We start from the raw sequence: 27,452 nt of genomic DNA on the forward strand, positions 1-27,452 counted from the left end.
GCAGGTTACAGTGAAATATTGTTTTAATATTTATTTATAGAAATTCCATGTTGGCTGCAGTGGAAAGTAGCCCAAAAACCTGCAACCCGCGACCAATACATTTTCACCCGCGACATAGTTTTCAAAGTAGCCCAATTTCAGGAGAACCGCGGACATGGCAACCATGTGGGGTAGGTTCCCTCCTTAACACTGGGCATGGTAAGGATTGAGATAGAGTAAACTGATCCTAGATCAGGAGAGATTTGCCTTAACCCGGCCTAACCCTTCCCCATTTGATAATCTGTCTAAGACAGATGTAGCTGGTATTTACGCAATATTTTTTTCTGGGTTGCCGAGATTACCCATCTGGTAATGGAGGAGGTAAGAGATAATGTGTAGAAGTGTATAATTGAATAATAATTTGGTAAGTGCTTATATTTGTCCTATATCACATGTGTGAATTGGAAATGTGTTTTTTACTCCCCTTGAGACACCCATGGAGAGTGGGGTCACGGCCAGGGTCAGCCATTATCAACAGCGACCCTGGAGCAATGGGGTTAAGTGCCTTGCTCAAGGGCACATTCAATCTGATCATCTGTGAAGTGTGCCTGGCCATGAAAACAACCTATACTAGAACATGCCTTAAATCTCCACCTTCCGAGTTCACAGATTCACAGAGGAACACAAATCTAACTCAAGTAATTTAGTTGAAGGCCCAATGCAGCCGTAAAAAAACAAAAACAATATAAAATATTTTCTGTATAACAATTAAGTACCTTAGTGTAATAGATTTCTATTTAAATGGACAACGATAGCTTTTTAGCAAAAACGACATCTCAAGCAAGAATTTTCCCATGACTGTCTGGGAGAAGTTTGAGTGGGGAGGGGGAAACCGAAAACTAGCTGTTCATGAGGCGATTCGATTAATCTGGCCCTGGCCCGGCCAGGGTAGGCGTGTTTTGCACCAGGGTGAAAGTTGATTGCATTCATTTTGAAACCGGTCTGCCACCCAGGCATTAACCAAGTGCCCGTTCAAAGCCCACGCGAAGTCGGCTCAAAACAAAAGTGACCTAATTAAGCACGAAGTGTAATGAGTAGGATTCTGTGACTACACATGCAAAAGTGATTGCTTTAAATAAAAACCCTTTATCTGCCTTCCCAATGAAAACTATACTGAACACAAAAATAGGCCCACCCACTTGGTAGCCAGGCCCACTCACTGGGGGAGCCAGGCCCAGCCATTTTCCCCCCAAAAAGGTCTTTATTACAGACAGAAATACTCCTCAGCACCACTTTTTGTTCAGTGTAGTTAGAAAACTAAAACATGTATTTTGTAGAAAATAGATGTATGTTTCTGGACGATGCACCATGCTGCCTTGTTGACAACATGAATGAGCAATACAGATTAATGTTCAATTTGAGAAGGGCGCTCCTCCCTCACCGCTCAGCATAATCGAATCCGCCCATTAGCAGAGAGGTTTGGAACTCTCTTTGTTATTGGTCTATTAACTCATTTACTGCATGGTGATGTCACCATGGAAAGCCAAAACTTCTACCCATGCAAACCTGCTAATTAGTTCCTTGGTAGATTGTATTTTCAACCAGTCAACTATCAGGAAATAAATAACACTGATAAATGTTTTAAAAACTTGTCCAGTGTTAGTTTCATCAGCTGTTGTACAATAATATACAAAACACAGGACAACATTTTTTGAACTGCACTGGGCCTTTAATGTTTAAATGTACATTTATAAGTTTTAGATTAGGAATGTACCTTAGCGTAATGTGAGTGCATTTTTTCTCAAGAGCAATGGAAAGCAATGTAAATGTTGAATCTGACAGCAACAAATAGCTTTCCAAGTTTCCTAAGAAGCTTGCTAGGTGTCATGCAGTCTACAGCAGTAATACCGTTCAGTTTTCACCACAGTTTCCTCAGTAAAATGGGGCCACAGATAAAGGGCCCAGACAGGCTACGTCATACTTTTAGGGCGTGGACCTAGTTAGCGAGATAGGCGCTAGCTAGCAGAAAAACACCGACCTGATACCGATGCACAGCTAGCTATACTAGCAATCCTGGTTGTGATAATATTGCCACTGTATCCAAATTAACAGGTAGCTATGTCTATTTTTCAGCGAATATGATTTGTGATATTACCTTTACCTTGTGAGTCCTTGCGGTTTATGCCATCCAATTTGATCAAGCTACTGGTAGTAAGCCAGGTAGCTAACGCCAGGCCTGCCATTTGTGTATGACTGTCTAAGGATCAAATTGTGATCTAATAACGTTAGCCAAATTAACTTAATCTAGCTATTTTGTTAGGTGCAATCATATGTTTCATAATAATGAATTTAGCTACTGTAGCCAGTTAAATTTATTTAACTAACGTTAGCTACTAGCAACAATGCGCTAGCTAAATTCACAATGTGCTCGCATTGTTAGATAGCTACCAGCTAGCATTTGCAGCAATTTAAAAAGTCGAACGTTACGAGACATGATTAGCTAGTTAACTGCATTCACTTACCTAAATGTAAAATACAATTTGGATGGCCAGCTAGCTAACTAGTTACGTAGTTAAATATTATTAGCCAAGTAACGTAGGCTAGCTGAGTAAAGGTAGCTAGTTAATTTACGTTTTTTATTTATTTAACTAGGCAAGTCAGTTAAGAACAAGTTATTATTTACAATGACGGTCAAACCCGGACGATGCTGGAACAATTGTATGCCGCCCTATGGGACTCCCAATCACGGACGGATGTGATACAGCCTGGATTCGAACCAGGGACTGTAGTGACGCCTCTCTCACTGCGATGCAGTGCCTTAGGAGCCCCATTACAAACACACCAATATGCTTCTTTATTTTCCTCAGGTTTAAAATAATACCAACCATGTCTGATGGAGAGGGTTTTGTGGTGCGTGTGAGAGGCCTACCATGGTCCTGCTCTGTGGATGAAATGCAGAGGTTCTTCTCAGGTAACACCTTTACGATAACACCTGTATAGCTTGAAACTACACGTTTATAGCCTCTCACAGCTGAGATAACTGTGAGTCCCTCAAACCTCTTCTTGGTATATAGATTGTAAAATCGCCAACAATGGCACCAGCATCCATTTTACCTCCACACGTGAGGGCCGACCCAGCGGAGAGGCCTTCGTTGAGCTGGAGAACGAGGATGACCTTAAGATCGCTGTGAAGAAGGACAGAGAAACCATGGGCCACAGATATGTGGAAGGTGTGTGTGTGTCTCTGTGTGTGCGTTTTTGTGTCACTGCAAGTCTTGAAGTTTCAATGTTCGCAGCAGAAGCATATGTTCCTTGGGACTTCACTTTGGGCTACATTTCTCAGCTGTTTACATTGTGTAGCACTATCAGGAGTGACTGTATGTGTTGACTTGACTTGTATTTTCTCAGTGTTCAAATCCAACAATGTGGAGATGGACTGGGTGATGAAGCATTCTGGTTCAAGCAGCCCAGAGACGACTGGAGACGGCCTGGTCAGGCTCCGAGGCCTCCCCTTCGGCTGCAGCAAGGAGGAGATTGTCCAGTTCCTCTCAGGTACTAGTAGCTTGGTTCACATGAACAGCCCCATAACATCCTGTAGGACTAGGTAACCGTCCTCAGCCCTCAATGATCCAGGATCATTTACATTTAGCAGACAGTCTTAACCAGAGCGACTTACATTATACAGGCTATAGTTTGTCCAGGATTTCCCCCATCACCTAATTTTCTCTATCACTGCTTTGGTTCCAAAATGAATTATTCTGTACAATAATTTGACCAATCAGGCCTGACATGCTAGTCTCTGTCACTCTCATTGACAGTGGTCCTTTAATTCATCCCATTGGGACAATTATAGAATGGGTGGGTACTAAAGGTAACGCAAGTACCGCCAGAGCCACTCCTTTTCATTCCTTCACACCTACAGTCTCTTCTGTATCCTCTTCTCTCTCGCTCACTCTTTCCTCTCATCCTCCTTTATGTTGCAGTAAAATTAAGTACCATGAATGGTCATTGACTCATTGGTTAAAAACACTCACCAGGTGTGTACATTACATAATGTATGGTTTTCATTATCTCTTAAAAAGTTTTTTTTTAATCTATCATACAAAATAAATAAAGCAACAGCAGAGAAAGCTATCTTTCTGTAACTGGGCATGTGATTTACTGTGTCCCCCACTGGGGTTATCTGTCCTTGGGTTGAAGGGTTGGAAATCGTGCCAAATGGGATAACATTGCCGCTGGACTTCCAGGGGAGGAGTACGGGGGAGGCCTTCGTGCAGTTTGCTTCACAGGATATAGCTGAAAAGGCTCTAAAGAAACACAAGGAAAGAATAGGGCACAGGTGGGGATGGATGGTTGGTTGGCTGGATAAAGTTGCATTTCTTATGGTGTACAACTTACAAACATTAACCACAGGTATAACTGACTGACACTCAACAGAACAGTAAAAAGTGATATCTGTTCATTTAAGACAACACATACTCAGATATTGACTGCAAAGACACATAGTTACAATATTAGATCAAAACACACTAACACTCATTCACTCACAGCAGTCGTTGGGAAAATGAAGCACATTCTTTTTGTTCTTAAACCATTGGGAGATGGATCATATTCTGAGTTTAGTGCCGAGGTGACTTGTAAGCTCTCAGGTTCGTCACTGAGTTTGGTTGAGAGTGCAAAGTAAAAATTGCAGTTTAATTTGGCATATCCATTTTACCCTGATTCTTAAGAGTGAAACTGATTGGATCCTGGGCACTAAACATCAATACAGGTAGCCAATGGACAGACAGATACAATTCTCCCAGGTGTTCTAACTCACTGAGGGCCATTCAACATGAGGACAAGGATCCCGCCCACTGTCACTCACAGGTAATGCTCAGAGAGTGTGTCTCCATGGATAACAACAGGACAATGACCACAGCAGGGACACAGATTGTACTGTAACCTCAGTGTTAACTGTATTGAGTACCTGCAGGTGACCATAAGAAAAGTGTCTGTTGTACTGTCAAGGCTTTATACTACCCAGTATACTGTTACCCACTAGATCAAGTCTCACCTACCTACGGAACAGTAGTGCACATGGCAGCACCTGGCCTGAATAACCCAACTTTATCAGTACCCTCAATGACCAGCAACTACAGAAAAATGTCAACTGAATATTGAACATCCAACTTTATTGGTGCCCTTTCCATTTGAACACACATTGATTCAGCCTTAGGAGCTGTACAGTAGCTAGCTCTAGTCTCCCTCCTCCTGTGTGGTGGGCTCTTCATGGTGTGTGTACTGTATGCATCTCAGGTACATTGAGATCTTCAAGAGCAGCCGTGCCGAGGTGAGGACCCACTACGAACCCCAGAGGAAACCTATGGGGATGCAGAGACCGGGGCCCTATGACAGACCGTCTGGGGGCCGTGGGTACAACATGATGGGGGGCCGAGGAGGGGGCTCTTACGACAGGGCCAGACGCGGAGGCTATGGTGGAGGTGTGTGTAATGTCTTCCTGGTGTAAGAAGACAGTGTTTGTTTTTGATCATCTAAATGGATTAAGAGGGAACGATGATCAGTCAGAAGGGTCATGATTATGGATCATAACATAATGGTCTCCCAGTCATACTCTTCCTAGCCCTCTATGTACATTTCTATCATGATGAGAGACTGTATATGCCTCAATGTCCCAGACCAGTGTCTCCATAACTAAGGTGTGTGTCTAACCTCAGGTGTGTCTGATGGGCGGTATGGTGACAGTAGCTCCTCCTTCCAGAGCACCACGGGTCACTGTGTTCACATGAGGGGTCTGCCCTACAGAGCCACAGAGACTGACATCTACAATGTGAGTTGTAGGGTCTCCTACTAAGAATGGTGTGTGTGAGAGACGGTGAGAATAACACACTGCTCCCTCCCTCTCTCCGTAGTTCTTCTCTCCTCTGAACCCAGTGAGAGTGCATGTAGAGATCGGTCCTGACGGCAGAGTGACAGGAGAGGCTGACGTGGAGTTTGCTACACATGAGGATGCTGTGACAGCCATGTCAAAGGACAAGGCCAACATGCGTGAGTCTGTCTTTGTTTTGAAGTTATTTTGGTTTGAGCTGGCCACAGCTATTATGAAAGGCACTTTACAATGTACCCCCCCATAATCCCTCCATCCCTCTCCTTCCCCACAATCCCCCCATCCCTCTCCTTCCCCACAATCCCCCCCTCCTTGCCCCTCTCCCCACAATTCCTCCCCCCCCCCCCCCGTACCCCCCCCAGCATTCCTTCCTTATTTTCCTACCTTAATATGATTAAATACATGTACTAACCAGCTGTCTGTCCTGCAGAGCACCGCTATGTGGAGCTGTTCCTGAACTCTACAGCAGGGGGCAGTAATGGCTCGTACGGCAGTCCGATGCAGGGGGGTATGGGGAGCCAGTCCTATAGCAGTGGAGGGCTGAGCTCTGGATACTCTGGAGGCTACAGCAGCCAGGGCAGCATGGGAGGTTACAGTGACTATAGTGAGTATCAGCTCTGTCAGCCTTGTATGACTCGAACTATCAAACTTTACTGTGTGTGACTTGTGAACTCCTCGGTCCTATAGTGTCTATCTCTCTCCTGTCAGGTAACCAGGGCGGTATGAGTAGCAGTTACTATAGCGGCGGTGGACGAGGAGACAGGAGTTCCAATGGCCTGGGGGCCGGATGGGGGATGTAGTTCTTTAACCAAGCATGAGTTCGGCTGGAAGGACTGGAATTGTAGTTCTCACCTGGATGTTTTGTTTTAGACTGATCGTATTAATGATTGAGGCCCCTCTGTTTTTTCACCCTCTCCTACTGTTCATGACTGCAGCAACGCAAACTAGGACCGTGGTCTGAATGCTTGTTTCATCATCGTTACCTGGAAGATTCAAATAACCAACTGTGATTATGACCCAGTCTGTTTCTTTAACCTCCTTATGTTGACGTCAACTCAAAGTAAACCAAATTCCAATTCCATATTTTTGTAATTGAAAATAAATTGTCCCCATCCCTGGCAGTTCTCTCTGAGTGGATGAACCAACACTTCTGTAAATAGTCTTCTAGATCTCTTTTCTCCAGTAGCTGCAAAAATATCTGGACTTTGTCTGTCTGAAACCAATGTCAAAATAGCGTGAAGTTAACATGGTGAATAAAGAGCATGTTTTATAATGAAGATTGGAGACTTATTTAGCAAACAAACCTTTAAGTTTTTCTGTTTATAAAGGTTTCTTTCTACTGCCTATTTGGAATTTTCTCTTTGTAGTTCTTGTAAGGTGCACAAGAATAAATACAATTTTAAGATCGATAAACGTCTTTGTCCTGTTTGACGTGAGTGGTGTCGTAGACAGTCAAGAAACACATTCAGGTACATTGTATTAAATTAGATATCTATATAGAAAACATGTTGCTCAAAACAAGCCACAATGACTTGGCAGATATTGGCTGTTTAGTACTAGTCACAATCAATCCACAAAATGATCGTTATTTATATACATTCTAAAATAGACCTTTTATCTTTGTTAACATTCTGTAGTCATTTACAATAAAAAAAAGCCCGTCTAACATCCACAATTGTTCAGGCAGGCAGGTTGAGGAAATGAACAGAAATTAACTTGGTTCCTTTGCTTCAATGGAAGTGAAAGAATCATGTGAAACCATATAAATCGCCTCAGACATTTAAATCAGGAATTTTGAAAAAGGTCTATAATAAGTGAATCAACACAATGATATTATTGAAGGTCAGTTCATCTAACATTTCCCACAATTGTGACATTGTTGCATACTGGGTCATTCATAATACATCAAATACTGACATGTTCCAATACTCTAACGCCCTTCAACTATCATTTTAAATTCAGCATCCTGGAGGAATATGGAGTTAGTTCGTAACATAATGACAATTAGCTGGCTAACTAATTGTCTTCTTTGTGAAATCCTCCCAGGGGAGTTTAAAAGATGAGAAAAGGCAGTATTAGCCCACAAAGCAGAGGGTTCAACAGTCAACCATGCCCAAACATCCTGAATTTCAGGTTAGTGGCGAAACAGAACTTTACAAACATAGATATTGCCTGTCCCTGCTCAAATTTGATTAAAATGTTCTCAGTGACCTTGAGCACAGTGAGGGAAGAAAGATTATTAGTGAAGTGTGTGTGTGTTCCGTCAGGAGGAAGAAGAGGTGTGTGTGTGTTCCGTCAGGAGGAAGAAGAGGTGTGTGTGTGTGTGTGTTCCATCAGGAGGAAGAAGAGGTGTGTGTGTGTGTGTGTGTGTTCCATCAGGAGGAAGAAGAGGTGTGTGTGTGTGTGTGTGTGTTCCATCAGGAGGAAGAAGAGGTGTGTGTGTGTGTGTGTTCCATCAGGAGGAAGAAGAGGTGTGTGTGTGTGTGTGTTCCATCAGGAGGAAGAAGAGGTGTGTGTGTGTGTGTGTTCCATCAGGAGGAAGAGATGCTCCTCTGCAGCAGTAGTGAGTGACAGATGTCACAGACTCGTACAGGTCGAGGGTAGGAGGGCAGGGCCAACTCATTAGTAGAACAACTGTTACAGTAGATATCTCCACAGTTCCTACAGTGGTGCTGCAGACAGACAGACAGACAGACAGACAGACAGGGAAAAAACAGGGACATTTAGTATAACTGTATTTGTAACCCTTGTGGCAAATGACAGCATTTCATACAAAGGCCTTTCTAAACCTTCCTTTACATCTGACACAGACCAGAGTCCACAACTGAAGGAAAGACGGAAGAGATGGATGGACAGAGCCTTACTTTTCTGCGAGCGATGGAGAAGTCCTTCTGACAGTGTTTACACTGTGTAGCCTCATCATCTTTCAGCCAGGCTTGGCCCTGACGGACACGGACGGACAACAATGCTCAATCACAAATGATTACAGAAATGAGTGTGTGTCTGTGTTGTGAAGGTGGGTGTCATAGACTTCGCCTTGTACCTGAAGGACCCTATGACCAGCGGTGAGTGCCTATGTCTCATCTGTTCTTCACTAGTAAACTCCGTAGAGACTTGGTGTAACGGTGGGCTAGGGGAAGTCTTAATGTAGGACAGGGAACACCTTACCTTCAGGGCTTTGTTGACCTCTTTGAAGTCCTCCATCTTCAGTTTAGACCTACGAGAGAGATGAGTCACACAAAGATAAAACAGATGGAACACAGGAAGGGAGAGATGTAAATAGGCCCATCTCCTGTTAGGCCGTCTAGTACAGTACTCACTGGCTGAGGTGTAGGCCCATCTCCTGTAAGGCCGTCTAGTACAGTACTCACTGGCTGAGGTGTAGGCCCATCTCCTGTAAGGCCGTCTAGTACAGTACTCACTGGCTGAGGTATAGGCCCATCTCCTGTAAGGCCGTCTAGTACAGTACTCACTGGCTGAGGTGTAGACCCATCTCCTGTTAGGCCGTCTAGTACAGTACTCACTGGCTGAGGTGTAGGCCCATCTCCTGTAAGGCCGTCTAGTACAGTACTCACTGGCTGAGGTGTAGGCCCATCTCCTGTAAGGCCGTCTAGTACAGTACTCACTGGCTGAGGTATAGGCCCATCTCCTGTAAGGCCGTCTAGTACAGTACTCACTGGCTGAGGTGTAGACCCATCTCCTGTTAGGCCGTCTAGTACAGTGCTCACTGGCTGAGGTGTAGGCCCATCTCCTGTAAGGCCGTCTAGTACAGTACTCACTGGCTGAGGTATAGGCCCATCTCCTGTAAGGCCGTCTAGTACAGTACTCACTGGCTGAGGTATAGGCCCATCTCCTGTAAGGCCGTCTAGTACAGTACTCACTGGCTGAGGTGTAGACCCATCTCCTGTAAGGCCGTCTAGTACAGTACTCACTGGCTGAGGTGTAGGCCCATCTCCTGTAAGGCCGTCTAGTACAGTACTCACTGGCTGAGGTGTAGGCCCATCTCCTGTAAGGCCGTCTAGTACAGTACTCACTGGCTGAGGTGTAGACCCATCTCCTGTTAGGCCGTCTAGTACAGTACTCACTGGCTGAGGTGTAGGCCCATCTCCTGTAAGGCCGTCTAGTACAGTACTCACTGGCTGAGGTATAGGCCCATCTCCTGTAAGGCCGTCTAGTACAGTACTCACTGGCTGAGGTATAGGCCCATCTCCTGTAAGGCCGTCTAGTACAGTACTCACTGGCTGAGGTGTAGGCCCATCTCCTGTTAGGCCGTCTAGTACAGTACTCACTGGCTGAGGTGTAGGCCCATCTCCTGTAAGGCCGTCTAGTACAGTACTCACTGGCTGAGGTGTAGGCCCATCTCCTGTAAGGCCGTCTAATACAGTACTCACTGGCTGAGGTGTAGGCCCATCTCCTGTAAGGCCGTCTAGTACAGTACTCACTGGCTGAGGTGTAGGCCCATCTCCTGTAAGGCCGTCTAGTACAGTACTCACTGGCTGAGGTGTAGGCCCATCTCCTGTAAGGCCGTCTAGTACAGTACTCACTGGCTGAGGTGTAGACCCATCTCCTGTAAGGCCGTCTAGTACAGTACTCACTGGCTGAGGTGTAGGCCCATCTCCTGTAAGGCCGTCTAGTACAGTACTCACTGGCTGAGGTGTAGACCCATCTCCTGTAAGGCCGTCTAGTACAGTACTCACTGGCTGAGGTGTAGACCCATCTCCTGTAAGGCCGTCTAGTACAGTACTCACTGGCTGAGGTGTAGGCCCATCTCCTGTAAGGCCGTCTAGTACAGTACTCACTGGCTGAGGTGTAGGCCCATCTCCTGTAAGGCCGTCTAGTACAGTACTCACTGGCTGAGGTGTAGACCCATCTCCTGTAAGGCCGTCTCCTGATCCTGACAGGTCTGCTGGAGCTGCTTCTTCTCCTGACGAACATCCTGCAGCTCCTAGACACACACAAACCAGCTCAGAAGAAAAACAGGAGGTAGACTTCTCTTTTCTCTGTGTGTGTGTGTGTGTGTGAGACGCTGACCGTGTGTAGCCCCTGTATCTGCTGTAGTTGGGTGCGCAGCTCGGTGCTGTTGTCCTGTTCTCTCTGTAAAGCTCTCTGAATGGTCTGTCTCTGCTCCTTCTCACTGCACAGATCACTCTCCAGACCCAGCCTAGGGAGACGGGAGTGGGTCACAACGTGTGTGTCTGTGTGTGAATGTATATCCTTGTGCTTACGTACCTCAGTGTGTCCAGGTCAGACAGTTGTTTCTGTAGGGAGTCTACTCTGCCCTCCAGCTCTGTTCTCATGACCCTGTCCATCTGGTCCCTTTGTCTGCGATCACGCTCAGAGTTCTGCAGTCTGAAAATACATGGACTACAATTAGCATTCAATCATGTTAAAACAAAGAAACCATCATGGAAACCACCCTGTACCTACCACACACACACACACACACACACACACACACACACACACACACACACACACACACACACCACACACACACACACACACACACACACACACCCACACACCCTCTGCTCCATCTCCTTCATGGTGGTCTTCATCTGGTTCATCTTCTCCTCCAGTTGTCCCTCTTCCTCCTGCTTCCTCTGGGCCTCACGCTCACAGTCCTGCACACACATTCTGTCAAGAGGTGTGTACTCACGAGGGTGTTGCTGCGTAAGTGAGAGTGTGTGTGTGTGTGTCCGTGTATATCTGTCTGTGTGTGTTACCTGTGTCTTGTGGAACATCTGCAGGTTGAGGGTTTTGACCTGGTCTAGTTGTTGTCGGAGGGCTTGCAGTGTTTCCTGTTTCTCATGTGTGTCTTTCTCCAGCAGCCTCATGGCCATCTCCATCTCCTGCTTTAGTCCTACCTGCAGCTTCAGCTCCCTCTCCAACTCCTACACACAGGAATACAAGGTACAGGAACACACACACCTATTGTAGAGGCAGTATAACACGTTAGTTAGCTAGGATCTCTTTAAGAAATGTAGAGCTAGTTGTTCATCTTGCTGTTTCTCACGCACACACACACCTGTCTGATGCGTTTCTCCTCCTGGTACTGTTTCCAGACCACACTGTACATCTCATCCAGGCCCTGCCGTGTCTGTCTGTATGTCTCCAGCTCTACTGCACTGTCCTCCAGGGTCGCCTAGGAAATCACACAGGACGTGAAATGCCAGCTCTTCATGTTGTCTGAGTTAGATTAAAGTTACACAGACTAAAAACAGAGTCCTGACCTCCTCTTTCTTCTGGCTGCAATGGACGATGGTCTCATTCTCATGTCTCAGTGTTTCCTGTTCCTCCCGTAAAGAGTTAATTCTGTCTGTCGCTGCCATCAACTGTAGGGTTATAACACATCAATAAGCACTATGTAGGGTTAGAACACATCAATAAGCACTATGTAGGGTTATTTTCCATTCATCTCATTGTCTGAAAAGTGTTAAAATACACTGAAAACATTAAATAAATCTATACAGCTCAAATCTACCATGCCATGTAAAAACAAGTTGACACTGAGGTTAAAGAAAGTCTGCTTTTCTCAATTGACCTAATTTTACTAACCGTTACTTTAGACAAAATCAAGACGTGAATATTCTTGTAATGTTTTTGGTATGAAAAATCTTAAACTACAGTTCACACTGATGCTGCGATTAACTCGATCAATAAAAGAATTGACAGCCCTAGTTAACACATCCATAAGCACTATGTAGGGTTACAACACATCTGTAAGGACTACATGGTTATAAACATCCATAATCATTACATATAGTTATAGAACACATCCATAACAACTACATAGGGTTATAGAATACATCCACAAGCATTATGTAGGGTTATAACTAGAGATGTACATCTCTACCTTTCAAGACGATTCCATGTACCTAGATACATGGGCTCCGATACGTTTTAGTTTGAAACGATTCTGTGCCATTCGTTTTAATTAGAGGAACGAATCGATCCGATTCAGTATTATACGATTCGAAGAACTAACATTTGTTGCATAAACACATTGTAAAGTGTTGGTCTCGTGTTTCATGAGCTGTCTCAGCCTCCAGTATTTATGCTGCAATAGTTTGTGTTGGGGGGCTAGGGTCAGTCTGTCATTTCTGGAGTATTTCTCCTGTCTTATCCGGTGTCTGTGTGAATTTAAGTATGCTCCCTCTAATTCTCGCTCTCTCAGAGGACCTGAGCCATAGGACAATGCCCAGGACTACCTGGCGTGATGACTCCACCTGGTCGTGCTGCTGCTCCAGTTTCAACTGTTCTGCCTGCGTCTTCCCGGAACCCTGACCTGTTCACCGGATGTGCTACCTTGTCCCAGACCTGCTGTTTTCTACCCTCTCTCTCTCTACCGCACCTGCTGTCTCTAATTCTGAATGATCGGCTATGAAAAGCCAACTGACATTTACTCCTGAGGTGCTGACCTGTTGCACCCTCTACAACCACTGTGATTATTATTATTATTATTATTATAATAATTATCATTATGATGACCCTGCTGGTCATCTATGAACATTTGAACATCTTGGCCATGTTCTGTTATAATTTCCACCCGGCACAGACAGAAGAGGACTGGCCACCCCTCAGAGCCTGGTTCCTCTCTAGGTTTCTTCCTAGGTTCCTGCCTTTCTAGGGAGTTTTTCCTAGCCACCATGCATCTACATCTGCATTGCTTGCCGTTTGGGGTTTTAGGCTGGGTTTCTGTATAGCACTTTGTAAGATCGGCTGATGTAAGAAGGGCTTTATAAATACATTTGATTGATTGATGAGCTGAAATAAAAGATCCAGAAATGTTCCATATGCACAGAAAGCTTATTTATCTCAAATGTTGTGCACAACAGTGTTTACATCCCAGTTAGTGTGCATTTCTCCTTTGCCAAGATAATCCATCCACCTGACAGGTGTGGCATATCAAGAAGCTGTTTAAACAGCATGATCATTACACAGGTGCACCTTGTGCTGGGGACAAAAGGCCACTAAAATGTGCAGTTTTGTCACACAACACAATGCCACAAGTTTTGAGGGAGTGTGCAATCAGCATGCTGACTGCAGGAATGTCCACCAGAGATGTTGCTAGATAATTTAACGTTAATTTCCCTACCATCTTTTGTTTTAGAGAGTTTGGCAGTACGTCCAACCGGCCTCACAACCGCAGACCACCTGTAACCACGCCAGCTCAAGACCTCCACATCTGGCTTCTTCATCTGTGGGACCAGCCACCCGGACAGCTGATGGAACTGTGGGTTTGCATAACCAAAGAATTTCTACACAAACTGTCAGAAACCGTCTCAGGGAAGCTCATCTGCGTGCTTGTCGTGCTCACCAGGGTCTTGACCTGACTGCAGTTCAGCATCATAAACGACTTCTGTGGGCAAATGCTCACTTTCCATGGCCACTGGCATGCTGGAGAAGTGTGCTCTTCATGGATGAATGCCGGTTTCAACTGTACCGGGAAGATGTCAGACAGCATCTATGTCATTGTGTGGGCGAGCGGTTTGCTGATGTCAAGCTTGTGAACAGAGTGCCCCATGGTGGCGGTGGGGTTATGATATGGGCAGGCATTTTTTATTTATTTAAATTGAACCTTTATTTAACTAGGCAAGTCAGTTAAGAACAAATTCTTATTTACAATGACGGCCTACCCCGGCCAAACCCGGACGACGCTGGGCCAATTGTGCACCGCCCTATGGGACTCCCAAACACGGCCGGATGTGATGCAGCCTGGATTCGAACCAGGGAATGCAGTGACGCCTCTTGCACTGAGATGCAGTGCCTTAGACCGCTGCACCACTCGGGAGCCCATTGCATAAGCTATGGACAACGAACACAATTGTATTTTATTGATGGCAATTTGAATTCAAAGAGTTACCGTGACGAGATCTTGAGGCCCATTGTCGTGCCATTCATCTGCTTCCATCACCTAATGTTTCAGCATGATAATGTATGGCCCCATGTCGCAATAATCTGTACACAATTCCTGGAAAGTGAAAATGTCCCAATTCTTCCATGGCCTGCATCCTCACCAGACACGTCACCCATTGAGCATGTGTGGGATGCTCTGGATCGACGTGTACGACAGCGTGTTCCAGTTCCCTCCAATATCCAGAAACTTCGCAGAGCCATTGATTTAAGAGGAGTGGGACAACATCCTCCCACAATCAACAGCCTGATCAACTCTATGTGAAGATGTGTTGTGCTGCATGAGACAAATGCTGGTCACACCAGATACTGACTGGTTTTCTGATCCTACCTTTTTCTTTTTTAAACAGATGCATATCTGTATTCCCAGTCATGTGAAATCCATAGATTAGGACCTAATTAATTTGTTTCAAGCGACTGATTTCCTTATATGAACTGTAACTCAGTGAAATCTTTGAAATTGTTGCATGTTGGGTTTATATATTTTTGTTCAGTCTTTCGTGTATATAGCACAAATTTGGATTTCCTCCCGTCTTATAATCGAATGGTTTGACTGTTTGGAAGTCTTGACAACTCAGAGTGAGCTTCTCTTCTTCTCCTGCTTCGACCATGCAGCGCGGTAGCAAAAGTGATTGCTGTCCTCGTTATGAAATTATTAACTCTGTGTATATACAAATTACCATATATAATGTTGAAGAATCCTGCCAACTAATATCAACACATATTTGGTTTTATATACAGATTTTATTTATTTATTTTTTTAACTTATTTTAGTAAATACCTTAACACTTTTTCTTTCTTAAAACTGTATTGTTGGTTAAGGGCTTGTAAGTAAGCACTTCACTGTAACCTGTTCTATTCGGCGCATGTGACAAATAACATTTGATTTGAAACATTGAATTTGGCCTTACTGCTATCATCCCATAGAAACACTGAATAACAGCTTCATACATGGTTAAACAGATGGTTTTTTTTACTATCTAAAGGAAGTCGTTCTGAAGTGTCTATCTGTGTTTTGCTCCGTTCATCTGTGTTTGTGAGAGACTAACCATTCCACAGAGGGGTCATACGAGTGTGTAGCCCAAACTATTCGGACGCTACAGACAGAAGTTGGCAGATCAGCTGTACCGACTTCAGGACGAGTCGTGTGATGATTGTGGGGGTTGTAAAGCAAAACGGAGAACACCATCATGTTCGTGAGTCTCATGTTTCTTTGTAGGTCAAACCGTTCGCATGCTACAGACGTTTCTGTGAGAAGAACAGTTTTCAGGATGTCACATGGTCTGACAAACACCATTCTAGCTCTGCCACCTTTCACCTCAGATGCAGAAGGGAAACATCGTCAGATGCGGAAGGGCAACGTCGGCGGATGCAGTGGAAAAACATACGTCTAGCTTAAACTGACGGATTTATGGGAATTTTGTATTATGCTAATTTGATTTCCGCAGGCATCGACTCTAGGGGGTTAATAAACACCACAAAGGATTAAAACTCATAAGCTCCTCTAACCTCCTCAATGAGCTTGCCGTTGGTCTTCTCTATGGAGTCCATCTTGGCCTGCAGGTCAGAGACAGTGCAGCTCAGGTGTCTGTTCAGCTCCTCAATGTAGTGCTTCTGGTCCAATATGGCCGTCATCTTAGTATCACTGACAGAGGAGAGAAGGAGAGGTTACAGGAGAAGAGAGAAAGTATAACAGAGAGAGAGGAGTGTGGTTTATCTTTGTATCACAGAAAGAAAGAGAGGAGGTTGTTAAAGGAAAGAAGAATAGGAAAAAACAAAGAGAAGAGTGTGTTTGGGGTGAAGGAGGAAAGACAGACACATAAATCAAATTGTATTTGTCACATGCGCTGAATACAACAGGTATTAACCAACAATGCAGTTTTAAGAAAATACAACCAAAAAAAAAAGTATGAGATAAGAATAAAAAGTAATTAAAGAGCAGCAGTAAATAACAATAGCGGGGCTATATACAGGGGTACCGGTATAGAGTCAATGTGCAGGCTATATACAGGGGTACCGGTACAGAGTCAATGTGCAGGCTATATACAGGGGGTACCTGTACAGAGTCAATGTGCAGGCTATATACAGGGGGTACCGGTACAGAGTCAATGTGCAGGCTATATACAGGGGGTACCGGTACAGAGTCAATGTGCAGGCTATATACAGGGGGTACCTGTACAGAGTCAATGTGCAGGCTATATACAGGGGGTACCTGTACAGAGTCAATGTGCAGGCTATATACAGGGGGTACCTGTACAGAGTCAATGTGCAGGCTATATACAGGGGGTACCGGTACAGAGTCAATGTGCAGGCTATATACAGGGGGTACCGGTACAGAGTCAATGTGCAGGCTATATACAGGGGGTACCTGTACAGAGTCAATGTGCAGGCTATATACAGGGGGTACCGGTACAGAGTCAATGTGCAGGCTATATACAGGGGGTACCGGTACAGAGTCAATGTGCAGGCTATATACAGGGGGTACCGGTACAGAGTCAATGTGCAGGCTATATACAGGGGGTACCGGTACAGAGTCAATGTGCAGGCTATATACAGGGGGTACCTGTACAGAGTCAATGTGCAGGCTATATACAGGGGGTACCTGTACAGAGTCAATGTGCAGGCTATATACAGGGGGTACCTGTACAGAGTCAATGTGCAGGCTATATACAGGGGGTACCGGTACAGAGTCAATGTGCAGGCTATATACAGGGGGTACCTGTACAGAGTCAATGTGCGGGGGTACCGGTGTTGAGGTAATTGAGGTAATATGTATATGTAGGCAGAGTTATTAAAGTGACTATGCATAGATAATAATAGAAAGTAGCAGCAGCGTTCTGGGGGGTGGGGGGGCAATGCAAATAGTCTGGGTAGCCATTTGATTAGCTGTTCAGGACTCTTACGGGTTGGGGGTAGAAGCTATTTAGGATCCTTTTGGACCTAGACTTGGCGCTCCGGTACCGCTTGCCGTGCAGTAGCAGAGAGAAAAGTCTATGACTAGGGTGGCTGGAGACTTTGTACTTACTCCTTAGTGGTCTCAGTGGTCATAGGGTCCTTCAGGTACAAGGAGAAGTCTATGACCCCCACCTGGGAGTCCAGGTCCTCTCCTTTGATACAGAGGTTAGCATCAATGACGTTTAGCCCCACCAGCATCCCTCCTATCACTGTCCCCTCCTCCTCCATCATCAACGCTCCTGGATCATAGAACTCACTGTAGGAGGAAGGAGGCAGAGAGAGATTTACTAAGTTAGATACAATAACTACTGTAAACGTGAATAGGACAACATGTTTACCGGTGTTACATGTTTATTACATACTTATTACACTGATTCAGTTCTAGCAACAGAGCCTTAAGCTGTACTCACACCAGGAGGTCCTTATGGTCCAGCAGGGCTTTCAGGTAGTCAGACAACTTCTTCTGCATCAGGGCCAGATGCAGCCAGGCCCGAGCCCGACCCAACCCAGTCTTTAGCCCTGGCAGGTCTCTGGCACTGGTGGTAATATCAGTAGAATCAGGACACAGCTTCTGAACCAGCTCCAGAGGACCCCAGATAGACTTATTCTGATTGATGAATGACTTCTTCACTACAGAGAGAGAAGAAAGGTGAATGTTTAGGTAGTGTTCTTTAAAGGGCGAAAACTACTAAGTCTCCAACTTGGTTGTGCAGGCTTTCGCTCCAGCCCCGCAGTAACACACCTGATTCAGCTAATCAAGACCCTGACAAAAGTCTGAAACAGACCTAGTAGTGCTCCAGGCTGAGGGTTGTCCGGTCACCCTGTTCTAGAGCAAGTCTCACCTTTCAGTCCATGTTTGAGGCACTGCTCCAGAACCACAAAGAACTGCTGCAGAGGAGGGTAGTCAGAGTCCAGGGTTCTGCCCAGACTCAGAGAAGACTGGATCAGGCCCTTAATACTCAGCTTCATCATACTGAACAGGTTGGAGCGCTCCACAGCCATATGGTCCTTCACTGCTACAAATAGAGAGGGACAGACAAAAGAAAGAGAAATTAAGAGAGAAGACGGGGGGGGGAGCGAGAAGGAGAGAGGAAAAGAGGGGAGTTTCCAGTGCAAAAGTAATTTAAAAAAAGAATATTAAGAAATGACCACGGACAAATATAGACTGTTAGAATACAGTCGTCTATATTTATGATGTTGGAACATGCCATTCTGATGTATTGTGTTTACAGTTAGTGACGGTTGAGATACAGAAGAGGGAAGTCACTGGTTCAGCACTAAACTACCTTCTAAGTTTATATACCTCCACATTGGCGTACAATACAATAGTCTTGTTACGTACCTGGTAGGTATTGGTTAGCGTTGGTGTCATTCTCGGTAGAGTTTTGTTTAGTCGGACACGTCGGAGAGCTCGTAGCAGATCCCGAAGATGTGGCGTTTCTGAAAGCTGCACCGTAGCTGACCCCACTGCTGATGGTCTCCGTCGCCTTCCGTGCCAGTGACAGGATCGGTGTTGACCAGTTGCTCTCGGTCGCCGGTTTGTCTTTTGAAGTCTCTTCATCGCTGCTAACGCCAACAGGGTGGCTGTCTGGAAGAACTTCCAAAACTTTGGGGTCCTGTTCTTTGGCGTCGCTTTCCTCGGCAGCTGTGTTTGTTTCACTTACTCCGTCGGCCATGTTTTCCTAATGGGACACGTGACACAAGGCCCGAGCAGTCGCCTATGATGCTTGAGAAAAGGCCAAAGTAATCAATTTATGATTCTCGGTGGGTTTTTTATTCACTTGGCATTGTTTGAAGTGTTTCTTTCTATATTTAGTATTTGTATTTTCATTATTATTATTATTATTATTATTTTCATTGCAACAATAATACCAGTATTACGCATGAATACAGGGACATTCATGTGTATATAATGAAAAAATGCAATAAAAATAAGCTAAGTATTGGTGACAACAGCTAATGTTTACGAGGTTCTAGATGTGCAGCCATTTCACACCACAAGATGTCACTATCGATATTGTCCCGTGTCCTTCAGGTGTGTCTCCATTGCGTGTGAAGGCCTATGTTGAAACAGCTGAAGTCACAGACCTAGAAGTCCATTCAGATCAGTGGCTTTTGGTTGACATCATAATATTATTTAAACCACTTTGAAACATGTTTAGCTGTTTTCTCGGTTATAGATTAAGTCTTGTCCTGACGAAGTAGATATTTCAATAGATAATCTTCATTGAACATGGATTTTAGTCCAGGACCAGGCTTATTAAACTGTGCCTGGTAAACTGACCCTAAATGTCATAATTTGCATGCGTTTTCTATTAATGTAGTCACAGGTCTAATGAATACCTTTCGTAAAATCTTTATTCACTTTCATTCAATTGATACAGAAAGAGACACAATATGATCAGCAATATAATGTTAAGCAATACACTTTTTATGTTATTTTTCTAAGTAAAATGCCTAAAGAGTCAACAAATTAGACACATTTTCATTTAGCCTACATTAGTTTGTTGTAACTGTATAACCCATGTATATGGTTTCAACCACTCTGTAAGTATTAACCATTATAATAAGGTGTATAGCATATAAACATGTTGCAATAGATATGTGACAGTATAGGCGTGGTCGAGGCAGTCTATATAAACCGTGACGCCTCTAGTCTGGCGTTCCTTCCACTCTTCCCCAATAGGCAAAGGCTGTGTTTGAGTGCGCAACGGCTACCCGAGACGCGCCCGGCATCTTGAATAAGAAAGTCGCACTGAGAACCGAAGGAATAGGCCTACCAGGAACGTTTGAGGAGAACAAATATTGACTACGTGGACAAGAGAAAGGAAAACGACATACAGTGCTTTTTGCAGAATTACAGTTGGTGGTGATTGAAGTTTGAAGACATGAGGATTCTACGAGTTGCGCTCCTGCTCGTCCATGCCTTTGGTAAGTGTCAAATTACACTTGTATATATCAGGTCAGATTATATAGTTCCTTTTCTGTAACGTTTATACTTGAATAAACTGTTGGTGGTAATAGTTTATCCTAGACTTGATTCCTCCTAAATGCTCTATTTCTTATTCATAAGAGATGTCTTGTAGTTCCACTTGTTGAGTGTAAAAGACTGTGAACCTCTCAAGCATGACCTTCTGAGCAACTCTCCTAAACTTTTAAATGAAGAGTCAACGATTTTCATAAGGTGTAGGCCAGCCTATGCTATTCAAGAACGAAGTGTGGTCATCTTTCTATTTTAATACATGCTTTATGTAACTGGATATACTTATTTTTAACTCATATTCTTGTACATTAGCTAACTGTCTGTCTATGCAACATTTTGTGTACCATGGCCAAGCAGGATTATAGTCTCCCCTGTACAGAATACTGTACATGCATGATGTTTTTTGGTGTCTCACAGTTCTTGGAACTGAAATGTAACTATCCAGTTTTATAGGTTCACCTGGAGGGGCCATGGGGCCTCATGCAGGGCTCTCAGTCTAGAGACATGTTTCAACCTGCCCACTCAAACCCCTCCATTTTCTTGGCTCCTGAATAAATTACTGTGTTGGAAAGAAAAGCTTGTGTTTCCAGTGAGCAAAAACTGCTTGAAAAGATGTCATTTCAACCAGTTTTGCCATTGAAATGATGTATTTTCACCCAGTGTTGCTCCCTGGGTTAACTCCTCACAGTGTGAGTCAGAATCTACATCTCTGAACTACAGATATCTGAATGGTGTAGCATCAACAATGGCCAAAGTTTAATCTTGTGCTTCCTTGTGTTTTCCAGTGGTGTCGAGGTTGGTGAGTGGAGCTGTGGTGGACCGGTATGAGAATGAGAGGTCGCAGCACACAGCAGTTATAAACCTGTTGGATGTCCTGAGCGACAGAAGGATGGAGGGAGGGATGGAGAAGAGTAAGCACGGAGGGGAGGGTCCAGTGTTGGAGGATGGAAGCGAGGAAGAGGATGAGGAGTACTATGATTACTACCATGAAGACGACGAAGCTGCATCAGGGGACTATGGGGTGGAATTACCTCGAGGTATTTAATAACTCGCTGTGATTTATGTTTGTTTATTGCGCTGTCGTAAATCACCATCCTATTGTTTATAGGTTCTGGAATCCTCACTGACACATATTAGAATACACCTTATAAACATGATTTATGGCACTATCATTCATTGGCTTAACTGGTAGATTGTCAGTTCCATTTTAACAACTGTTCCTATGCAACCAATAGTTAAATGTACTTTATGGACCAGGTAGCCTAGTGGTTAGAGCGTTGGGCCACTAACCCTAATTTGCGGCAGAGGCGCTGTACTACTCTGGCTGACCCTGTAAAACAACACATTTCACTGCACCTATCATACTACTATGGCTGACCCTGTAAAACAACACATTTCACTGCACCTATCTGTTGTATGTGACAATAAAACCTGTATTCTATGAGATGTGTAGATCCATGGATTCAGTTGATTAACATTTCTTGTCTGTGCTCTTTTCTTTTTTTAGTTGCATTGTCGACTAAACCTAAAGACCCATCGGCCATCCTGGAAGCTGAGAGGAGTGAGGGGAAGAGGAGGAGAGGAGGAAAGGGGAGGAAGAAGGGAAAAGGAAAAAAGAGGAACCCTTGTCTGAAGAAGTATAAGAACTTCTGTATCCATGGCAGCTGTCATTACCTGAGGGACATCAAAGTTCCATCATGCATGTAAGAAATACCTGTCTATGGCACTTTCTCTCTCAATCTCTCCCTTTCTCTAACTCGCTCTGTCACTCTCTCTGTCCAGAATAACAATATGCCTGCTGTACTGTATGTTGCATGAATCACATCTCACCCCTGTCCCTCTCCATCTCTCTCCCTCTTTCGATCTCCTTGTACAGATGTCGTCCCAGTTACTCAGGGGAGCGGTGTCACCTGTTCACGCTGGCTTCAGAGGGGAGGGACGTGGGAGGATACAGCAGGACCACAGCTCTGGCTGTGGTGGCAGTGGTGTTGTCTTCTCTCTGTCTAACCATCATAGGCCTGCTGCTGGTGCTCAGGTCAGTAGAATCAGAGCAGCTGTATAACACAGGGGGTGTATAGAAGAGCAGCTGTATAACACAGGGGGTGTATAGAAGCAGAGCAGCTGTATAACACAGGGGGTGTATAGAAGCAGAGCAGCTGTATAACACAGGGGGTGTATAGAAGCAGAGCAGCTGTATAACACAGGGGGTGTATAGAAGCAGAGCAGCTGTATAACACAGGGGGTGTATAGAAGCAGAGCAGCTGTATAACACAGGGGGTGTATAGAAGCAGAGCAGCTGTATAACACAGGGGGAGTATAGAAGCAGAGCAGCTGTATAACAGGGGGTGTATAGAAGCAGAGCAGCTGTATAACAGGGGGTGTATAGAAGCAGAGCAGCTGTATAACAGGGGGTGTATAGAAGCAGAGCAGCTGTATAACACAGGGGGTGTATAGAAGCAGAGCAGCTGTATAACACAGGGGGTGTATAGAAGCAGAGCAGCTGTATAACACAGGGGGTGTATAGAAGCAGAGCAGCTGTATAACACAGGGGGTGTATAGAAGCAGAGCAGCTGTATGACACAACACACATTGCATTATGCTGCAGCTGAAGATAGACAAAGTCTGTATTGGCACTGTATTTTGGAAATGGGCCAACAGGAAACGAATAGTAAACAACCTAATTGATTGTAGGGGAAAGCGAGTTGAGGCTATAACAAATATATGACCGGTTAGTTCAACATGGTCATGGATCAACATGGTCATGGATCAACATGGTCATGGATCAACATGGTCATAGTTTAGCGTTATTGTTCCCACCACATGGTGTTCTTGTTGTTGTTTCAAAACAGTTCCAGGATCTACAGGTCTTAACGCTGTTGTTTTTCTACAGGTTTCACAAGCGAGGAGCGTACGACGTAGAGAATGAGGAGAAGGTGAAACTGGGGTCAGCACCCAACCACTGAAGAGCTGGAGAGAAGGGTGAGTTACCAGGGAAACCCAGGGAAAGACAAAAATCCTCTCTTTTCAAGTCCTGAACTGAAATGTTATTTCCTCTCCTAAATTGATAGGAGTCAGACAAAGTGAAACCTCAACATTACAGTATGAATGTGAAACATAGACTGGCTCTAGATTGATGAAAGATTAGTTTTGTTTTTGTTTTCACACGGTCTGTGTTGAAGGAAACTTGATTGCTCATTGTTTCTCCCTCTTTTTTATTTCAGGACAGGATAGGGAAATTCTACCTCAAAATAGAAAAGAAGAAGTGGAAAAAAAGCCAGGAGTGAACCCAGAGAGACTTGGAAGGTATGGAAGAGAAGGGGGACTGGATGGGCGTGACCTGTACATATAGCCCCATCCCTTCTCACTGATGGACAGATGTGATTGGGTAGCTCAGGATTCTGAGGTAGTCCCTGCCACCTATCAGGAGAGAGCCTGCCTAAAACTGGAACTCTGATTGGCTGGGAGAAAAGACTGAAGTGGTGATGAGCATATGGAAGCTGAGAGGAAAAGGAGGAACGTTTCTGGGCCCGGATCCACAAAGTGTCTCAGAGAAGGAGCCTTTAGATCATAATGAATATGATTATATGAACAGACCTTAGATCAGCACTCCTTCTCTGAGATGCTTTGCGGAAACGTCCCTGGACTCAGTGCTGCTTCTTAAAAAGACTACCAGGAGTCTCAGACTGTAAGGACACCATCTTTTCTTCATCTGCCAGAAACAGAGAGAACCCTGGTCTTTCTTCAACAGGAGTGTTGTTTTTACCAATCAACATTTGTATTTTCCTGCACATGTTCGTTCGTTGTCATTTTCTAGTGTACTGTAAAACTTTTATTTATACCATATACTTCTCTTTTAATGTATTTATTGATGTGTTGTTGCTGCTGTATTTATGCAGATATTTAACTGCTTCGTCCACCCAAGATGCACTGCCAGTTTGTAAAGATTATCTATAAGGTCATCATTGTGTTTTTATATTTAAATGTTAAACCATATTTATTGATAAAAATGTAAGATAAAAGTATTTAACAAATGTACAGTAATTTTGGAGAAATAGACATTTCAAAGTAAGCGTCCTCTTGGTCTCATAGGGATACCTGATTGCTGACTTTGATATATCGGCACTCTGGTTACAGGCTGCTGAGAACACACACCACTGTGGTTGGTTGGTTGCTTGATTGACTTATTCATTGATTGATTAAACAGCTCAGTGGTGTATTCCACCAATGGACCACTGACAGGTCTCTCTTTCTGTACCATTATGACGTGGTTGCATTGGTCTTCTGTGTTTGACTCTGTGAAGAAGACATCCAGACATCAAAGTGAATTTAATAGAACCTACTCTAGAATCCCAAAATATAGGAAATATGTAAAATGAATGTTTAAAATCTAGAATCCAGTTTAGATTTTTCTGTATTACAATCAGGATGTGGAACAGATCCAACGTAAACTCTGGTGCCTTGTCGAGTCCAGCCACTGTAGCGAATGTTGGAACATAGAAACACACACAAATGGTGAAGTTTTTATTGTCTTTGAGAAACGAGTTGGACATTAATCTCCAGAAATGTTATCTCCAATTTCAGTTATTTATGTTACCATGCCAGTTAGTTGTGTTGTCTTGTTTTAGCATGATGGGTGTGGTTAGGGATATACTCAGTGATTTACTGTACAGTAATATACTCTGCGATCCATGCTAAATTCATGATAAAATGTGAATTCATTTTAAAAACAAATGACTCTCCTCAAGAAAAACATACTGGAAACAACCTGCAGTTTTGAAGTGATGTCTAGTCAAAAAGTGTTCGTATTTTTTTCTCTGAAAATAAAGTGTTTTTTTTCTCAGAATTCACAAAGTCATTGTATTTATTATGCTTTGTCTGTGTCACTAAGGCTGCATTTACACAGGCATCCTAATTCTGATATGTTTTCCATTAATTGGTCCTTTGACCAATCAGATCAGATCTTTTACCAATAATTGGGCAATAGATCAGAATTGGGTTGCCTGTGTAAACACAGCCTATAGCTCATATCCATCCATATCAGCTGCTATCTATACACTGAGTGATTTAAACTCAGAATCATGACGCAAGAACACTGATCTGATGTCACTTTAGGGTCAGTTGTTTTATATTGAAAGAATGTCATCTAACTCAAGATCTGAGGTGTTTTAAGATGTTTTTTTTTTTTTACCTCAATCTGTTATTATAGATAAATAACATTTCTATATCAATGTCCTTCACCTTGATAGTTAAGGTCACCATTTATATTGCTATCTGGTTAACTTCCTGTATGAGTGTGTCAGCGTTGGCTCATATTGTAGTGATACTTAAAAAGAGAGACCAGGTCTGGGACGACAACACTACTGTGTCCTTTAGGCCTTTCAGTCACTGGCTGTAATTATAGAAAGGATAATATTTGTCTTCCCCTCACCCTCCCTTTCACCCCTCCTCTCCTCCTTCCTTTCCCCCACCCTTCAGCTACACCTTTCAACCAGAGCACCTGTATCCTGGCCAAGGGTCACCTTCAAGATGTATAGCCAGCCCTTGCAAGCGTTCTGAAGAGTTCCCACTTAAGTAATTTCTTAAGTAACTTAAGTTTAATTTAAGAACATTTTCTCTTGCCATGAATCGTCTCCACATGTGTTCATGCCAATGACAGAAGAGCTGGCAAAATCACAAGCAGACCTGGCTACCCACCTGGAAAGCTACCCAGCTAGAAAGCTACCCAGCTACAGTAATCTAGTATATTCACAGTTGTTCTCCCTCCGATCTACAGTAATCTAGTATATCTACAGCTGTTCTCCTTTGATCTACAGTAATCTAGTATATCTACAGCTGTTCTCCTTTGATCTACAGTAATCTAGTATATCTACAGCTGTTCTCCTTTGATCTACAGTAATCTAGTATATCTACAGCTGTTCTCCTTTGATCTACAGTAATCTAGTATATCCACAGCTGTTCTCCTTTGATCTACAGTAATCTAGTATATCTACAGCTGTTCTCCTTTGATCTACAGTAATCTAGTATATCCACAGCTGTTCTCCTTTGATCTACAGTAATCTAGTATATCTACAGCTGTTCTCCTTTGATCTACAGTAATCTAGTATATCTACAGCTGTTCTCCTTTGATCTACAGTAATCTAGTATATCTACAGCTGTTCTCCTTTGATCTACAGTAATCTAGTATATCTACAGCTGTTCTCCTTTGATCTACAGTAATCTAGTATATCTACAGCTGTTCTCCTTTGATCTACAGTAATCTAGTATATCTACAGCTGTTCTCCTTTGATCTACAGTAATCTAGTATATCCACAGCTGTTCTCCTTTGATCTACAGTAATCTAGTGTATTATCGGCTGTTCTCCTTTGATCTACAGTAATCTAGTATATCCACAGCTGTTCTCCTTTGATCTAGAGTAATCTAGTGTATTCTCGGCTGTTCTCCTTTGATCTACAGTAATCTAGTGTATTCTCGGCTGTTCTCCTTTGATCTACAGTAATCTAGTGTATTCTCGGCTGTTCTCCTTTGATCTACAGTAATCTAGTGTATTCTCGGCTGTTCTCCTTTGATCTACAGTAATCTAGTGTATTCTCGGCTGTTCTCCTTTGATCTACAGTAATCTAGTGTATTCTCGGCTGTTCTCCTTTGATCTACAGTAATCTAGTGTATTCTCGGCTGTTCTCCTTTGATCTACAGTAATTGAGTGTGTTCTTAACTGTTCTCCTTTGATCTACA

General features: G+C 43.7%; 3 protein-coding genes across 4 annotated transcripts; 2 read left to right on the forward strand and 1 right to left on the reverse strand.

Moving 5' to 3' along the window:
- The first annotated feature begins 1,938 nt into the window (after positions 1–1,938).
- On the forward strand, positions 1,939–7,279 carry LOC106612133 (heterogeneous nuclear ribonucleoprotein H). Its single transcript, XM_014213037.3, has 10 exons — positions 1,939–2,091; positions 2,847–2,950; positions 3,054–3,209; positions 3,388–3,531; positions 4,180–4,318; positions 5,278–5,462; positions 5,697–5,809; positions 5,892–6,027; positions 6,297–6,470; positions 6,575–7,279. Exons 2-10 carry the CDS (start codon positions 2,866–2,868, stop codon positions 6,664–6,666), a joined length of 1,224 nt encoding a protein of 407 aa, XP_014068512.3. The 5' UTR covers positions 1,939–2,091; positions 2,847–2,865; the 3' UTR covers positions 6,667–7,279.
- Positions 7,280–7,326: 47 nt separating this feature from the next.
- Positions 7,327–19,445, reverse strand: LOC106612134 (RUN and FYVE domain-containing protein 1). Of its 2 annotated transcripts, none has more exons than XM_014213040.3 (15): positions 19,080–19,445; positions 18,580–18,750; positions 18,148–18,367; positions 17,808–17,993; positions 16,292–16,427; positions 12,100–12,201; positions 11,895–12,011; positions 11,593–11,760; positions 11,393–11,490; positions 11,096–11,215; positions 10,898–11,027; positions 10,717–10,811; positions 9,035–9,083; positions 8,731–8,808; positions 7,327–8,538 (listed from the first exon to the last, which is right to left on the reverse strand). In XM_014213040.3, exons 1-15 carry the CDS (start codon positions 19,411–19,413, stop codon positions 8,398–8,400), a joined length of 2,145 nt encoding a protein of 714 aa, XP_014068515.2. In that variant the 5' UTR covers positions 19,414–19,445; the 3' UTR covers positions 7,327–8,397. The 2 variants fall into 2 exon arrangements, with proteins under 2 accessions (XP_014068515.2, XP_014068514.2); XM_014213039.3 differs by having other exon boundaries at positions 18,580–18,753.
- Positions 19,446–20,388: 943 nt separating this feature from the next.
- Positions 20,389–25,563, forward strand: LOC106612135 (proheparin-binding EGF-like growth factor). Its single transcript, XM_014213041.3, has 6 exons — positions 20,389–20,668; positions 21,506–21,757; positions 22,228–22,423; positions 22,597–22,755; positions 23,611–23,699; positions 23,942–25,563. The coding sequence occupies exons 1-5, from the start codon at positions 20,626–20,628 to the stop codon at positions 23,681–23,683; spliced, it is 723 nt and encodes a 240-aa protein (XP_014068516.1). The 5' UTR covers positions 20,389–20,625; the 3' UTR covers positions 23,684–23,699; positions 23,942–25,563.
- Positions 25,564–27,452: the final 1,889 nt, after the last annotated feature.

Source organism: Salmo salar, chromosome 09 (genome assembly GCF_965601325.2).
Source record: "Salmo salar chromosome 09, fSalSal1, whole genome shotgun sequence".
NCBI classification, from domain to species: domain Eukaryota; kingdom Metazoa; phylum Chordata; class Actinopteri; order Salmoniformes; family Salmonidae; genus Salmo; species Salmo salar.